The following is an 18,150-nucleotide window of genomic DNA, read 5'->3' on the forward strand; positions in this document are numbered from 1 at the left end:
GAGCGTGGACAATTAGACCCGTAAAAAAAGATTGTTTAAAAAAAATATATTTTTTCAATGAAAGAATATAGTCTTGTCATCAGTATGACATAAGTATACCAAGTTTGCAGTTGATAGCACATTGGGAAGTGGGTAAAAATTGAGTTAGAAGATTTTTTGAGGATACGACAACAGACGGATTGATAATCAACGTTTTTGGGTTTAGATCGCGTTATTTATAAATGTGTCGTAACCCTCCACCACCCGACACGGCCAATCAGTAAAAAAGTGTCACGTTGACAAAGGACAATTAGTTCACTGATTTAGCCCACCGGTGTGTTGAAGCGTGAAACCACAACATTTACAATTTGAGTACGACGTTTCGCTGGATTGAGTTAAATAAAAGCGTGTAATAATAAAAAATGCATAGCTCCAGTGGCTTCCTCCATAAGCTCCACCACCTCCTGGCGCAGCATTCCCGGATGCAATAGGCTCTTAACCCAACTAGCTGCGTAATCAGCTGCGTGGGCAAAATTTTGTTTTTTCCATGTACGTGTTTGAGTGGTACACGTGGTGGTCAGTGTGGTCTCCTGCCAACGCTGAACAAGCACGTCAAGCAGTTTAAGATCGTTACACGGGATGGGTGTAGCGAGACCAGGGTCATGCAAGGTGCTGCGGTGGCTAGGAGATGTTAACTACCTCGCCTGGTATGCAGGAGGTCGCGGTGGGTTCGATCCGTACCATGTGACTCCTGCTGTATAGTTGTAGTTTGGGTGTCTCTTTCTCTCTCCCCGTGGTCGCGTAGATTTTTTTCTCCAGGTAACTCTGGTTTTCCCCCTCCGCATTTAGAGTGGACGTCACGCGTTTGAGAGTATTCGGCTGCTGCTATTAATTTCCACACGATAGGCCACTTCGTTGGGCTATCATTTGTGATAGCGAGGCTGCTCCTGAATAAGTAATATTTTAAAAACTTTTTTTTAAAACACGCTTTAATGACATGTACTAGTGATGGCAGAACTCCACGACTCCAGAAAGTGGCCCCGAAGCTTGCCATAACGTAAGGGACCGTGGGCAATTACAGCCGACTTTAGTTGGCCGTGGACAATTAGACCCAAGCCGAAACATAACATATAAAAAATAATGTTTAAAAATATATATATTATGATAGAATATAGTATTGTCATCAGTATGACATACGTATACGAAGTTTGCAGTCGATACCACATTGGGAGGTGGGTTAAAATTGAGTTACAAGATTTGAGGATACAACAACGACGACAACAACAACAGAGTGAGTTAAAAGAAAGCGTGTAATAAAAAGAGCTGCACAGCCCAGTGGGGCCTTACCTGGTAAAATTTAAAGTTTTAGTTTTAGCTTTCGCGACCAATATTATCCACGAGTTTTCTTTGGAGTTCGATCGCTTAAATATAAATGTGTCGCTAAACCCGCCACCACCTACACAGCCAATTCGTCAGGGTTGTCACGTCAACAAAACGTGCCCAATTCATTACTTGTTCAGCACGAACCCGCAAACAGTTTGAGTTTAGTTATACAGCCCGACTGCCGCACACTTGTGCAGCGAGACTGGGACCGTCACGCACGGAAGGGGGCATTCTCGTGCCCGCAGCGTAACTTGGGCAGATGAGCAGGCCCACTTTCAAAAGAAACCAAAGCATCCCCAACTCGGTCGACCAGCACGCAGCAGCAGACGCAACCGGGATCGGCTCAAATACAGGCGGGCCTTGCTTGGCGCTGCTTCTGGAGTAAGCGAGAGCAACGCTAAATAAATTTGTAGCTCTAAAGGGGATTATTATACCCCTCATCTATATATATAAAAGGGAAATTTGTGAATGTGTCTGTTCGAAATGTTTAGCATACTTCCCGACATGCAACAAACTTTAAATTTGGCATGTGGGTAGCTTCCAGACTGTACACAATGCAAAAAGTATAAAAATGTACTTTTGTATTTTGGGGGGCGGGGGGGGACACAATAATGGATATATTTTTCACGCAAGTGAGCGGTGACATCACATCTGTGACGTCACCCGCATGCGGCAGCGTCACGCAGTGTGCCTGCTGACGTCACGCATCCCCCCACCCCCACCCACCCTCCGCGTAGGCCGTCTATTAATCCAAGACAAGAATCCAAGTCTCGGGCGAAGCCAAGTAGTAAACCTAGCTGTATATATGGGGAAGAGCTGATAATGCAGGCAGTGATGACAAGAAAACTGCCACTATTTGGACACACATATGTAGTCGGATGGACAACAGGGACATTTAAAGTGTGTCGTTGTCGTTCGGAAAAATGGAAGGAACTCGAAAGAGAGGAAGACTCACAAGAGAATGGCTTGACGGACACCTCCGATTGGCTACGTACGGTGTGAACGAAGTTCTACATTCATACAGATTGGTTTCAGAAAGATGTGCACTACTTCAGCATATTGGCACTACAGGACAGGAGAAAAATGGAAACAAATAACAAAATGTGCAGGGGCTATCTGACCATGGCTCGTGATGGTGCACTTTGGGGCCGTCCATAAATGACGTCACGCGATTTTGGACGATTTTTGACCCCCCCCCCTCCTTCGTCACACGGCGTCACAAAAAGTCAGACCCCCCCCCTCAAATATGACGTCACAAAGCTCTGCCCCCCCCCCCCTCCCCGAAAAATATAAAACATGCTTCAAATCACTTTAAACTATTGTCATAGTGCGTATATACGTGGCGCTGCAATCTGATGTTGTAGGATAAAACATTTATTAAAAAGTCTATTCAATTAAGTAGAACGTGTTGTCTATATTTATTTAAAGTTGCGCATTTTTACGTGACGCCACATTTCTCAAACCCCCTCCCCCTCGTCACACATCGTCACAGATGTCTGACCCCCCCCCCCTCCCAGGTGCATGACGTCATTTATGGACGGCCCCTTACACTACACTGCTATACAATACACTAATATGCGCACTACTTGAGCCTATCGGCACAAAACAGAGAGAGTAAAGTGGAAACAGCAATTGACGAAATGTGCAGTGGACACCTACTACGGGGCTATGTGCCCATGGATCGTGGTGACGATGATGATATTGGGGATGCATTCCCGAAAGCGTTATTTCTTTTGTACGAGAAATATATGCACACACGAGGGCCTCACTGGGGTTTTGAGGCTTCCAGGGAGTGGGAGGAACACGTGTGCTGGGGTAGGAGGAGGGAGCTGTACTGAATTAAAGATGAACGCGACGCGAAGGGTTCATATCCAAGTTCCTCGTCGTGAAATTGCTATTATTCAGAATGAGAATGTTTATTTATCCTGCATAAATCCGATGAGCTATGACGATCATTTTTTTAAGATGTCCCAGTAGTTGCACGGGGTAAAAAAAAGGAAAAAAAAAAACAATACAAAAACTCCTTTAAAAAAGTTTTTTAAACGGTTTTATTAACAATTTCGTTTCACTCACGGTCGAGAAGTGCGTCAATGGCGCCTGAGACACGCGGCGCTGCTTTTTGCGCATGCCGCTTCCACAGTTTAGGTACCACGGCGTTTTTGACCTACACAAATATATATGTAAATAATAAGGCGTCCATACAAAATGTGAATTGCTTTAAAGTAGCGAATTAATTGATTAATTGATGCCGATTTTGATACAGGCATGCATTGTCACCGGATCTGAGTATGTGTGCAAAATGTGGAATTTATATGGACAACGGGAAGTGGACGAAATTTTGATGACAAGATTTGACCACGACAAAGAGGAATCAAGTTAAGTAAAACCGTTGAAAAAGAAACACGATAGGAGTGCAAAGTATACGAAAGGTAAGCAAAAATCACTACAAATAAATACGTAAAAGATAAATATATCTATTAAAATGGGGAAGATGGCAACATTCGCGTGGTCTTCCCTGATACATTAGCACAGTTCGCGATGTAAGGTGCGAAAGACGTCCAACGTACACACCTACATGTGATAAAACACAAAAAATGCCATCGTTCCAGCGATCGAACATCTTTAAACAAACAACCTTTCAGTCAGAAAGAGTCCACGTACATGGTAGGACAAGAGCATTGCATAAGCAATATTATTCACCTTTTCTCTCGAGACGAAACTCCTTTTAGAATGTTCACAGCCACATCGTGTGTTCTAGTGTGTATCTCTAAATTGTAGCGATAGGAAAACCCCTTCCCGCACTCCTTGCACACATGGGGCTTCTCACCCGTGTGCGTTCTCGCGTGTGCCTCCAAATTGTAACGCTGCGCAAAGCTCTTCCCGCATTGCTGGCACGAGTGCGGTTTCTCGCCGGTGTGCGTTCTTGTGTGTTTCTCTAAACTGGAACGATGTGTGAATCCCTTTCCACACTCCGAGCACTTGTGCGGCCACTCGCCAGTGTGTGATATGGAGTGTGCGGCCAAGTTACAGCGCTTCGAAAACCCCTTCCCACACTCCTTGCACACATGCGGCTTCTCGCCGCACGTGTGCGCTCTTACGTGGTTCTCCAAATCGAAAAGTTGCGCGAAGCCCTTTCCGCACTCCTTGCACAGGTGCGGCCACTCGCCCTTGTGTGATACTGAGTGCTTGGTTAAGGCGGAACGCTTTGTAAACCCCTTTCCACTTTTCGTGCACACGTGGTGCTTCTCAGAGGCGTGTGTTCTAACGTGTGCCTCCAAATTGTAACGCTGTGCAAAGCCCTTCCCACACTGCTGGCACGCGTGCGGCTTCTCTCCAGTGTGCGTCCGCGCGTGTTTCTCCAAATTGGAACGCTGTGAAAAGCCTTTCCCACACTCCTTGCACATGTACGGCTTCTCGCCCGTGTGTATCCTCGTGTGTTTCTGAAAATCGGAACGGTGCGTAAATCCTTTTCCACACTCCATGCACACGTATGTCCACTCGCCAGTGTGTGAAATGGAGTGTGCAGCCAAGTTAGAGCGGTTCGTAAACCCCTTCCCGCACTCGTTGCACACGTGCGGTTTCTCGCCGCTGTGTATTCGCGAGTGTTTCTCTAAATCGGAAAGTTGTGCAAAGCCCTTTCCACACTCCATGCACATGTGCGGCCACTCACCCGTGTGTGATGGAGTGTGTGCGGCTAATTTAGAGCGCTTCGAAAAACCCTTCCCACACTCCTTGCACCGGTGCAGCTTCTCGCCCGTGTGTGTTCTAACGTGCTCCTTTAACGTGGAACTTCGTGCAAACCCCTTCCCACACTCGTTACACACATGCGGCTTCTCGCCCGTGTGTGTTCTTGAGTGCTTCTCTAAATCGGAACACTGTACGAATCCCTTTCCACACTCTGTGCACACGTGCGGCCACTCGCCCGTGTGTGAGATAGCGTGCGTGGTTAAGGTATAGCACGTAGCAAACCCCTTCCCACACTCGTGGCACACGTGCGGCTTCTCACCGGTGTGTGTTCTCATGTGCGTCTCTAAACTAAAACGTGATGTAAACCCCTTCTCACATTCCTTGCACACGTGCTTCCACCCTTCGATAGCCACTGCCGTGCACAACGCGATGCCTTCAAGTGTCTTGCCGCACTGCTTGCAGGCTTGCGGGGTCTTGTTGCTGGTACATTCTGATTTGTCTGTCTTTATTTCCAAGCCACTGCCCTTCCCACAGTCCTCGCACAGAAGTTCTGTTTCCTTTGCTTCATCCGCTGCACGTTTAGAAAATTGCAAAAGCACATTTCAATCAACCGATGCAAGAACGATAAAAGATAATTGCCAGAAACAGCACCAGTAACATTTTAGGTGATCCGAGTGCAGTAGCCTCGTTTATAACTACCTTTGCATTCGCCAAATAAATAAATAAAAACTGCAAATGTTCACAATCATTCTCTATCGCTCTTGTTTTAGGATGACTAATCATACTAAATGCACTTGATTGAAACTTAATTTGGATTTAAATCGAGGATGGCGCTGCCTTGATCAAATCTTCAAGATTAAGCAATCATATTATCAAGATGAAGATTTGATCATCTTAAGCCAAACTAATGTTCAATTAAGTCCATTTCTATTCAATCATTCGTTCTGAAACAAGACGACGCTGCATTGTCTTTGTTAACTTGACCAAAGGAAACTCACCTTCACCAACGTCCTCCTCCGATAACTGAACTTCGATGAAGTTCTGGTCTGAAGTGACCAGACATCTGTGGGAATCCCCCATCTCCTCTGGCCTCTCAGCAGCTCCTTCAACCTTAACAATCTTCACATCTGGAGCTGTGATATGACAAATGCACGATGGTTCTTTGAAGGATGGGAGATAAAATGCACGTAATAATGCAGTCAAGCTGGTCACCTGAATGTGTGTTGTACTTGCTGTCACACCGTACGTAGCCAACCATGCTAATAGGAGGTGCTAGAGTAATTTATCCGTGCACTCTTAGAATTATTGATATCTTATCTTATCTTGCCTTCGTTTGGCACTTAATTCTTGGTTTTGCTCTATGGAGCTGTATGCAGGCATCTTACCATCTTCGTCCACTTCCATTTTCACCACAAACTTCATTTTCTCAGTGCCCAGACTCCCATCATATTCTTCCTTGATGCCTGGTCCTGCGTATGCACACGCGTTCACAATTCACTGTCACAGACGACAACTTCCAGAAGGTGGCAGAGTCACCTATATATCCTGCTGGATCAGGGTTCTATTGCTACAATGCCTCGCGTCACTTACACCGCTATTCCAGTAGCACATTCGAGCAGCGCTCCGCAGGCCGTGCCTCCGATAGCACAGTTGGCTACGTACGGTGTGAAAGAAGTTCACACATATTCTTGGTTCTTTAGATAAAGTCATGTAGAAAGGAAATAATAAAATAATACAAATATTAAACAATAAAAATTCTCACGATTGCTTGTGTTGCAGTCGAAACGTCATGAGAATTTTTATTGTTTAATATTTGTATTTTTTTTATTATTTCCCTTCTACGTGACTTTACCGAAAGAACCAAGAATATGAATCCCTGCAATCACGAAAGCTTTAAATCAGAGTTCACACATATTGTGACAAAGGTTCTGCGCGGGCTGTTTCCCATAGCTAAATGGATCTAGAGGGTGAACAACTGGCTAAGGGAGATAGGCAGTATGACCAGTTTTTGGGACCAGTCTAGATGGGGTTGACAGGGGTTGGGTCCCCCTGGAGTCGTATAAAAGGCAATGATCAAAACGAAGCACGGAGGAGCCATAACTCTTAGCACTTCAGCAACCCATACAGCAGTGGAGGAAGTAGGGCTTCAAGCCAGAAGCAGGGGACTGGACTCTAGGAAAGGGAGACTTCCTGAGACATAAGTAGAATTTAGACATCGTCACGAGGGTGGATTGTGGGTTGTTGGGAAAAGTATTGAAGGTTTGACGGGCTTTATTTGTGTTTCAGCACCCAGGGGGGGTGTGGGCAGGAGTGAGGCTGTAATGTGGAAAGCTGGAAGAGCAAGAAGGGAGAAGCACGACCGATAGCGGGACCGGTGCACCGTGCCACTGCTGGCTGTACCCCCCGTGACTCTTGGGGAGGGGGGGAAGTTGGCTTCTGTTGGTGCTGCCAGGGTGCCCTCACGTGGAGAATGCGTCAGGCTTGGAATATACCGTTGTATGCACAGTGGTGGCTAATGTAAGACTCGCATTGAGGGCTGCATGGTGATAAATGGTGTGGCCTAGGAGAGTCGCACAATTACAGAAAAGTGTGTGTGTACAACGGGTTCATGCGAGTCTTAAGGTGTTTATGGTTTTGCGGCGCGGGAATATGTCCTTGAACTCGTAAGGAGAAATTGTATAGATAAAATCATGTTAATTTCAAAGCTTCCATGTGTATCTGGCTGATTATTAATAGACATCTCTCTTCAGGACGTATATCTGAGACCTCCGTTAATCATGTGGCAATACACACCCACACTACAAAATCACCCCGTTTAAAGGGGAAGAATGCTCTGGCACGTAATTTACTACTATAATGAGCCAAAAATATCTGTGTGTCCCGCGCGTGACGTCACTCCACGTCGACCAGCCCCCCTAATTTATAATCATGAACAGGTGGCGTCCTCCAAATGGACACCCCCCTCCATTAATAATAATTAGCGGGTGACATCACTCCACATGGGGGGGCGAGGTGCCACCTCCCTTCTTCTCAACGTCAACTTATAACCCTCACTAAAAAGGCAGAATCCTCACGTCACGCAATCTCCGTAACGCTATTGAGACATAGAAGTAAAAAGGACGTCATGATGAACAAGGGATTATAACCTTTAAATGAAATAAGTCTGTGTCACCGCGGCCTTACAAATTGCACATGAATGGATGCAATGAATATCACGTCACAATCTGCTTTTCGCTTGCAAGTTTCAAATTTACTGCAATACACCCGTCCTTGGATGGGCAAAAGGCTAGTAAAGAATAATTACTAAATGTAGCGGGGAGTGAAGTTTGGGGGAGAGAGCAGAATTCCCCTCCAATTCTCCCAGTCGCCCGGCGATACATACTGAATATACATACATGCCAAGCAAACCCAGGGTCTCTCAGGAGGCCGAGTTATGCCAAGTTGCCTGTAGATCAGAATCAGAACATGTATTTATACCGGTGGAGTCCCATGAACTATAAATAACATTTGGCCATTAGGGGCGATTCAGAATGTTACATGCGTCATGCATCGGGGGTCTCGTATCCAAGCACTGTCCAGATCGAAAGCCTGCTCAGCTTTCCACAGTGGCGAGATTGGGGCGCATGCCGTGCCGTGAATCTTTTTATGATTTGGTCAGAGGCAGTGCGATCTTACCAGAGTCATGATTCACCGTCACGTCAGGATGCATCCTGGGGCTTGGAGTTTCATCGTTTTCTTGTTTGATGAATGCCAACTCAACGTGTGAAGTCATCTGAGAGGAGACCGACACACAGACACCCAGACACACCACGTCAGATGTGCATTTGAACATATTGGGCCATACTCCAGTGCGTGCACACGACTATTTATTTCCCCGCGATTCGCACCCCCCCTCCCCCCGGTTAGAAAACTTGCGGCAGGGGTGGTGGTGGCGATGGTGCATCAGAATCAATTCTCGTCATGTCAAAGCGGTCGGAAATACGGTTACATGAGCGGGCTGAACACGAAGCTTCACACGGTCCATATAATAAGAGTTTTGTGGGTTAGATTGCATAACCTCTTATGGATATTGGTCACGAAAGTCTACGTGTTAAACCTTCACACGGTGTGCCGCCGTATAGCAGCAACCCAGCCCTGATGCGGATCGGCTGGCTCCGTGTTCCGAAGGCGACAAAATTTGTACTCGTACCCAGAGAGACTTGGGTCAGGACGGATGTTCCTCCTCGATTCATTTCTTGGCGGACGGTGGCATCGCAAAGATGACGACTCGATGTGTGGTGTTGTCACCACCACACGTTCGGTTCGTTAAAGCAGCTGCTGAATTTAAGTGTGCTACTTCTGATGGAGAGTCTTGCAGCTACACTTAAGGGGGGGGGGGGGGGGTCGTCAAACATTGACATCATAAATTTCGGTGCCTCATCTTTACCCTTGGGGTGGATCAACTACACCACCCCAACCAAGTCAGACCGAGGTCAGCTCTAGTCGTCCCACAAAAGCACCGTTTATTAAATAACAGGGTGCTTCAAAACACTTTTTTTTAAACACTTACATGGGACTATCGTTTTTAATGGGAGGGAGGGGGGGAAGAAAACGGATAATAATACCGCAACGTAAAAATAGCTTCAAAAAAATTGCTTAAAAAAGTCTAAAGAGTCTCTCTGCCACTTGTACGCCATCATTGTCAACGCACAGCCTGGAAACGTCTCCAGGTGGTCTCCAGCAGATCCCAGAGGCGGCATATTTTTTTTTTGTGGTATTGTTACAAATTCTCACAAGTGTTAACATTTTTGATTGTGGTATTGTTGCAAATTCTCACAAGTGTTTAACCATTTTTCTCGTGGCATTGTTACAAATTCTCAGATATGTTAACATTTTTTTTCATTGTGGCATTGTTACTTATTCTCACAAGTGTTAACATTTATAATTGTGAAATTGCTACAAATTCTCACAAGGGTTAACATTTTGTTTAAGCACCCTGTACAAACACCCCCTCCCCCCCCCACGTTGTCGCCTGTAACAGACTGTAGAGCAAGGCCGTAATTATAATAAATATTGGGGGTGGATACATCCCCCCCCCCCCAATATTCAAATATTCTCAAAATGTCCCCTCCAATATATTGCTATAAAATAGATTTATGTTTATATGATTGTGGTTATGGTTGTACTTTATTAATCCCTAATCTCTGCCATTACATACAATGAAACAAGAAAAGATAAAAAAGAAAAAACAGAGCAATGTAATACAATACACTCTTAGACATTATTGTTAAAAATAAATAAAAAGTCCATCCCGTGTGTTAGTGATTTTTTAAATATTTTAGGCAGGAAATTAGTTTTAAAATTTAGATATTTTCTGGGGGGGGGGGACCCCACCCCCCATATATGGCTCGCGAGCCATATATGGCTCTTTCAGTGACGGCATATGGGCTCCCAGACAATTTTTAGTTGAAAAAAATAATAATAATGAAAAAACAAAAAATCAGTTTGGAACTGATTTTAAAATACTTGTGCTATTGTTTAATACTATTGCGTCATTTTAAAGTAAACAGAAATTAGTTTTGAAGATAAATTTCACGGGTCACGCCTGCATGAAGCTCAACCTCACCAAGTCGTATGAACCAGACTACAAGGCCATCAGCAAAACCACGCAGCACCAGAAGTCGCATTAAAAGTAAGACGTATTTAATTTATTATACGTTAAAAATACTATATGGCTCTAAATGAAATATATGCCAGCACTGTGGCACACAAGTCCGTGGGGTGGCCACCACCACCACGCCCGGCCGCCTTTGTCTCTCTTCCCCAGCGACGATGTTTTACTGCAGCGACTACACCACGTACTCATTTGAGGCCGAGTCGACCTAGGGGAGGCCCAGGACCGGTTCAGATAATCGTCGCCACTGAGTGGTGTTGGTGGTGGCCGTGAGCCTGGTTCGGAGCGCAGCGTAGCGCTAACCGCTGCACCACCGCTCCTCGCAGTCACTCGCTCGCTTCACCCCCGGCCTCCGTTGAAGGACTCACTGTGTGTTTGTCTCTCTCCACGTGTCTCTCTCTCCCTGTGTTTGTCTCTCTTCACGTGTCTCTCTCCCTGTGTTTGTCCGTCTTCTTGAGTTTCCGTCTGGCGCTCCCCCTGAGCGTTAGCAAGCGACAAGATGCTGCGACAAGACGCATCTCCACCCATTCACCGCCCAGCAAGCGGCAAGATGCGACAAGACGCCTCTCCATCAACCCATTCACCGCCCAGCAAGCGGCAAGATGCTACAAGACGCCTCTCCATCAACCCATTCACCGCCCAGCAAGCGGCAAGATGCTGCGACAAGACGCATCTCCCTCCACCCATTCACCACCCAGCAAACGACAAGATGCGGCGACAAGACGCATCTCCCTCCACCCGTTCACCACCCAGCAAGCGGCAAGATGCTGCGACAAGACGCATCTCCCTCCACCCATTCACCACCCAGCAAACGACAATATGCGGTGACAAGACGCCTCTCCATCAACCCATTCACCACCCAGCAAGCGGCAAGATGCTACGACAAGACGCATCTCCCTCCACCCATTCACCACCCAGCAAACGACAAGATGCGGCGACAAGACGCATCTCCCTCCACCACCCAGCAAACGACAAGATGCATCTCCCTCCACCCATTCACCACCCAGCAAACGACAAGATGCGGCGACAAGACGCATCTCCCTCCATCCATTCACCACCCAGCAAATGACAAGACGCCTCTCCGTCTACCCATTCACCCAGCAAGCGGCAAGATGCTGCGACAAGACGCATCTCCCTCCACCCATTCACCGCCAAGCAAGCGGCAAGATGCTGCGACAAGACGCATCTCCCTCCACCCATTCACCGCCCAGCAAGCGGCAAGATGCTGCGACAAGACGCCTCTCCCTACACCCATTCACCACCCAACAAGCGACAAGACGCAACAAAACGCACTCACTATTCGCCACCCTGCAAGGGAACGAGATGCAGCAAGAAAACGTAAGACAACTAATACACTTCAAGCCATCGTCTCAACTCCAGCCCCTGTGACTCCCCCATCTGCCTCCCTCTCTCCCCCCACAGTTCAGCTGTCCTGGATTACCAACTATCGGGTGTGTGTGGTGTGTGCAGTGGCTACGTCTCTCTATCTATCTCCAGCTGGGGTCTGGGGGTGAATGGGCAACACGCAGTCACGGTAACCTTAGCATCGGACTTGTTACTCTTTGTCAACAAAAGCAAAATGTCGTAATCGAAATGACTTAATTATTGGTCCTCTGTTCTCCGGAGCAACAACGCTGCATTGTTCACAAACACCAATGAATAACCTTACCACTTACGAACAACAACTACTGATCAACAACAGAACTGGGGTTATCCAGAGTTAAAACCCCAGAAAACTGGATGTGCTTGCCAATTAACTCCAGTTATCTGGGTTTCGATCGACTAATGACATTTTAAATGTGTGTCTACGTGATAAAGCATTGATTGTTCTGCCCCACGGCAGATATGGGAGTGTGTTTACACAGGAACTTCCTGATATGATGGTGTTGAGTTTGGTCATGTGACCAGGAAGTTACGATCTTGATTTGAAGCTTTCGTGACTGCAGGAATCCATACTCTTTGGTTATTTCGGTAAAGTCATGTAGATAGAAATAAAGTAAAATAAAACAAATCACAACGTTTCGATCGCAACACAAGCGGCCTTCATCAGGTGGAACAACCACAGCAAGACTTCAGCATTTTCTTACTGTGGTTGTTCCACCTGATGATGATTGCTTGTGTTGCGATTGAAACGTCGAGATTTATTTTATTTCTGACTACGTGACTTTACCGAAAGAACCAAAGAGTAAGGAAGTTACGCGTTAAGGGTCTCTAAGCCACGAGGCCAGGCAGGGGTGTCAGCCATTACATAGAGTCAGTGACGGCTCCTGCAAAATCTCTCAGGGGGGGGCAAATGTCTGGATGATTGATAAGGATAAGGTCCACCCATGCAATGGATACATTAACAGCTTAAGCATGTAAAGGCAACTTCACTTTTATAATATTAATGAAAAATAAAGTGACTCTTACAATACATCTCCTTGTTTGTTTCTATACTCACTATTAATAGAATCCACTCAAGTTTCATCTTCTTGGTTCTTTCGGTAAAGTCACGTAGAAGGGAAGTAATAAAATAATAAAAATAAAACATAATAAAACAATTCTCACGACGTTTCGGCCACAACGCAAGCAGCCGTCCTCAGGTGAAAACCAGGTCCGTCGAGGCGACAGAGTCTGAATGACTCTGTCGGACCTGGTTTTCACCTGAGGACGGCTGCTTGCGTTGTGGCCGAAACGTCGTGAGAATTGTTTTATTATGTTTTATTTTTATTATTTTATTACTTCCCTTCTACGTGACTTTACCGAAAGAACCAAGAAGATGAATCCCTGCAGTCACGAAAGCTTTAAATCGAAATTCCACTCAAGTTTCTTTTATTAAAGATTCCACTAGGTGGCAACAAATTATATTGTTGGATGAAACGTGCTTACGTATGATGACGTAAGCACGTTAGGGCGAGCCCTCCCGGAAGCCATAGAGAATGCATTGCAGCGCCCGCCGTTCGAAAAAAAACATCTTTGAATGTAAGTCTATGGGAACACTCTGGGCGATTCTCAGCCAGAGTGAAATCGCCCAAAAAGAGGCGGTACTCCACAGAACGTGACATGACGCTGATTGGACTATATCCAGAGGCACAGTGACGGCTAGCGTGACTCTGTGGTTCAATGACATTGGTGGTGCGTCGCCCAATCGCCCTAATGAAGAAACCGCCCCTGCATAGAGTACAAAATGGAGGCACAATTGGCGTCTTGATGAAGACGGGTGCATTGTGCATTGCGGGACTTTGAGAAGCATCGTCTAAGTTCAGACCTAACGATTCGAAAGAGTCGGTGGTTTTATGGGGAGTGCGATTCCTCGGAGAGAAGGTGGCAACACCAGGCGGATTGGTCGTTTCGCCACACTATTATTAAATGGATACTTTTATGCACGCTTGTCGGCAGAACCCCACAAGTTTTGTCTCACGTGTGTGCTCTGTATTGTTACTTAATATAGAAAAAGAAACCCGATAATTGTTTTTTTACCCTTCTATCTGGCAACAAAACTGACACCTTTTTTTACAAGGAGTCATGTTTGCATAGACCACAATACCTGCAGTCATAATGCAAACAAAAAACATAACTCTGATAATGTGCACTGTCCTTGAAGTTGATTGGTCCACACCCGAGGCAGCTTTCCTTAGAGCCTAGTCTCACATGGGTTGGACCAGATGACGCCAAAAGGCGCACCAAAAGGAACCCGTTCGTACGAGCAATGCAACCGAACGACTCCATCGCCATTATGCATCCGCCGGCACGCCCATTTACAGGGACTCGCGGTCCTGCGTGTCCCAGTTCTCAATAATCGGCTTGCAGCAGTAGAGCTCTAGTGACTTCTTTGGTGTAGTACCTCCACAGTCCAGCAGTAGATAGAGCAATGGTGGCTCACGTAGGTAGAAAAATAAAATAAAAATAATATATCACGACGTTTCGATCGCAACACAAGCGGTCGTCCTCAGGCGGAAAAAAATAATCCAGCAGTGGAACTGCTGAACCAGTGAGAGAGTTGATAATTGGTTCTTTACCCTTCTATCTGGCAACAAAACTGACACCTTTTTGCAAGGAGTCATGTTTGCATAGACCGCAATACCTGGTCCAACCCATATGAGACTAGGCTCGAAGGAAAGCTGTCTCGGGTGTGGACCAATCAACTTCAGGGACAGTGCACATTATCAGTTATGTTCTTTTGTTTGTATTATGACTGCAGGTATTGCGGTCTATGCAAACATGACTCCTTGCAAAAAGGTGTCAGTTTTGTTGCCAGATAGAAGGGTAAAGAACCAATTATCATATTTTTACTGGCAAATGAGGTCCCCACAGTGAGAGAGTTGTTACAACAAGGTTATATATGTGGCGATGGGCAAGCAAGCGGGGTCTGAGCTGGAAAGGAATTCAAAACGTTGAGGTTTATAAGGGCACGGGATGACCAGTAAGGTCTGATTTAAGTCTGTAATAAGGTAGGGCACTGATAAGGGGTTGACAGGTATGTAGTGGTGAGTGTACTCGTGGTGAATGTACTCGTGGTGAGTGTAGTGGTGATTGTCTATTTGTGGTTCTCCCTTGTGATGGGACTTTGTAGGATGAACGTTGAGATTTATAAGTGCACGGGGTGACCAATAAGCTCTGAATTGGATCTGTAATATGGTACGGACATCGATATAGATAATAATGAAACGCTAAGAGACTTTCTGTTCCCCTGCAACGCTTTGCCCTCTGGTTGGCACCATCGCACAGGCCGACTGTCTTCTTGCTGAGTATTACGCCACGTGACCCTAATGGGGGTGCACCCATGGTACCAAATCATACAAACTGGCCGAGGCAATTAAATGTTTTATTTCTGTAACACTTTTTTTTCCAGGGGTTGTATTTCACTCCGCGACTGGGGTACCAATTAATCCGAAATCGGTGCCATTCCGCGATGTCGAAATGCCAAACATCAGCATAAAAATCCGTTATCGAAAAATTATTTGAATAGTGCATCGTGCACAGTTCGTCGAGATGAGTCCGCATCGCCGACCATCAACAGACTCAAAATGACTGCATCAGGGACATGATGCGCCATACGTTTTAAGTATACATGACCTGTATCAAGTATACATGACCTGTATACTTGATGCAAACTTCCGATAATAACATAAATGTGAGGCACCCTGCCCATGCAATAATTGATCAACTTGCGCTCAAAGTGCAACGTTTTTTACAACTCACCGTCATAACACTTTGTGGCCAGTTCTCCGCCTGACGAACGGGTTCTGTTCTTGAGGGCCCGTTCATGAAGTCCAACTTGATCGTAAGTAAACACAGTATGAACAAAAGTAAGAACAGGTGTTTACCCTATTCTGGCCGTAATAAAACAAGAGTTGTTGTGTTAATATGTTCAAACGCCAACATATAAACCTTTTGCAGGGAATCAAGATACTGCATTAACCATACACGGTACTGATAATAACATTATCTGGGCATTGTCTTTGAAACTGATTGGCCTACACGAGAGGCCTTCTTTTGGGCCAAGTCTCACCACCAGTGTCAGGCCGGAGAACGACGCCAAAAGGCGAATAGTACACAAGACTTGACTTAAAGCTTCCGTGACTGCCCACCACTTGCATTGGCTGCTGACATTTGGGCGACGCCCATTTCAAAACTTTTATAAAGTTTGCCTTTAGAAGCTGAACCCCCCTTTTCCTGATGACGACCGCTTGTGTTGCGATGGAAACGTCGTAGTTTTTGTTATTTTCTCTGAACCTATCTACGTGACTTTACCGAAAGACCCAAAGAACAGTACAAAGGCAATGCCACCATCAGAGCATTTGTAGCTCGGGGTGAAGCACTCGGCCTAAAATGAGCACCTGGTGCAGTGTGTAAACATCGCCACTAGGGAGACAAAGGCGGTCGGGCGTGGTGCTGGCTACCCACCCCCTCGTGTGTGCCGTGGCGGTCTTCATAGGTGCTCGCTAACTGCACTTGCCCCAACAGTCTAAGGCTACACCGGGTGATGGGGGATCTTTGTCTTGGTGTGCGCGTGTGACATTGTAACGAGTTTACTCGAAGAGCAGCGCTCTTGCTTCTCGTCAAATCCTCTTGGAAGTTTCTCGGGGGATCTCCTCCTCCTGCCTTGGTCTCGTCACAGTTCCTATGATTACTGTTGTTACGTTGTTTTTATAGCTTTATTTTGGCGATTCGAAAACATATGGTTAATCTAAATTGTCTTATGGTTGTTATCGTTGACTTGCACCACATTGTGATTTTTGCACACAGCGTTTTAATACGTTTTTTTATATTTGCTGGTTTATTCCATGATGTTTCTGTTACGCGTCGTCGCTTTAAGATGTTCTGTGTTCATATTTTGTTTGTTGCGGTTGCACCCGACTTAAGAGCCGCATGGCTCACGGGGCTATGCCTAATAATTGAAACTTGAAACAGTTACGGATGCACGAATGCTCCTCAGAAGGGCACTCCGAAAATTCGGAGTGGGCCTTCCACAGCGCCGCCGGTGTCCCTCGAAATGGAAGTCACTCGATCCTCGAGAAGGGAGGGCAGAAGACGCAACGCGGAGTGTTCGCTCATCGCCTCCTCCGAACTCCTCCATTCTTGCCGTCGTTACGATCACGGGAGGAGAGGGATGAGGGCCAGCCAGTTGCACAAGCGACAGGACGTAAGACAACTACACTTTAAGCCAGCGTCTCGATTCGTCCCTGTGACTCCCCATCTGTACCCCCCCCTGGTTCAGCAGTCTTGCATTACCAGCTTTCGGGTTAGGGGCCATCCATAAATGACGTCACGCGATTTTGGACGATTTTTAACCCCCCTCTCATCATACGGCGTCACTAAAAGTCAGACCCCCCCCCCCTAGAATATGACGTCACAAAGCTCTGCCCCCCCCCCCAAAACCATAAACGTGCTTCAAATGGATTTAAAGCTTTCGTGACTGCAGGGATTCATTTTCTTGGTTCTTTCGGTAAAGTCAAGAATATGCTTCAAATCGGTTTAAACTGTTGTCATTGTAGTGCGTGTTTAATGTGGCGCTGCACTCTGATGTTGTAGGAGAAAACATTTGTAAAAACAAGTCTATTTAATTAAGTAGAACGGGTTGTCTATATTTATTTATAAGTTGCACATTTTGATGTGACGTCATTTCTCAACCCCCCCCCCCCCCCCGTTACACATCGTCACAAATGTCTGACCCCCCCCGCCCCCCATGTGCGTGACGTCATTTATGGACGGCCCCTTAGATAACTAAGTGTCGTGAAACCCGAAACCACCGACAGCCAATTAATAAAGGTTTGTCACGTTAACAGAACGTGGCCAATTCGATAACTGGTACAGCACTAACCGGTTGTGTGGAGAGCAAAGCCACACCATTTACAATCTGAGTACGACATTTCACCAGTAATTCCAAGCAGCTTCATCAGGCAGCAGCCAGATTTGTGGAGATGTAATGAAGTGGGGGAGGGATTCATGCATATAGATGACTGGGT

At 46.1% G+C, this 18,150-nt stretch overlaps 1 protein-coding gene across 5 annotated transcripts; it reads right to left on the minus strand.

Annotated features, from left to right (window-relative positions):
- Nucleotides 1-3,452: 3,452 nt before the first annotated feature.
- On the minus strand, nt 3,453-16,199 carry LOC133360746 (zinc finger protein 3-like). Of its 5 annotated transcripts, none has more exons than XM_061579583.1 (7): nt 15,884-16,199; nt 11,071-11,179; nt 9,239-9,406; nt 8,725-8,821; nt 6,435-6,518; nt 6,048-6,182; nt 3,454-5,620 (listed from the first exon to the last, which is right to left on the minus strand). In XM_061579583.1, exons 4-7 carry the CDS (start codon nt 8,819-8,821, stop codon nt 4,059-4,061), a joined length of 1,878 nt encoding a protein of 625 aa, XP_061435567.1. In that variant the 5' UTR covers nt 9,239-9,406; nt 11,071-11,179; nt 15,884-16,199; the 3' UTR covers nt 3,454-4,058. The 5 variants fall into 5 exon arrangements, with proteins under 5 accessions (XP_061435564.1, XP_061435567.1, XP_061435569.1 ...); XM_061579585.1 differs by having other exon boundaries at nt 9,239-9,411; XM_061579582.1 differs by lacking the exon at nt 9,239-9,406.
- Between the last annotated feature and the right edge of the window lie 1,951 nt (nt 16,200-18,150).

The sequence above is a fragment of the Lethenteron reissneri genome, chromosome 69 (genome assembly GCF_015708825.2).
Source record: "Lethenteron reissneri isolate LAM-NWPU_2019-01 chromosome 69, ASM1570882v1, whole genome shotgun sequence".
In the NCBI taxonomy this organism is placed as follows: Eukaryota; Metazoa; Chordata; class Hyperoartia; order Petromyzontiformes; family Petromyzontidae; genus Lethenteron; species Lethenteron reissneri.

What these genes read in the sequence shown, in the direction of transcription:
- LOC133360746 (XM_061579580.1), bottom strand. Translation starts at nt 15,949, where the DNA reads ATGAACGGGCCCTCAAGAACAGAACCCGTTCGTCAGGCGGAGAACTGG. An exon ending in GGCCACAAAGTGTTATGACG is followed by an intron (nt 8,822 to 15,883) that starts GTGAGTTGTAAA and finishes GTCTCCTCTCAG; the next exon opens with ATGACTTCACACGTTGAGTT. An exon ending in GGAGGAGGACGTTGGTGAAG is followed by an intron (nt 5,621 to 6,047) that starts GTGAGTTTCCTT and finishes CTAAACGTGCAG; the next exon opens with CGGATGAAGCAAAGGAAACA.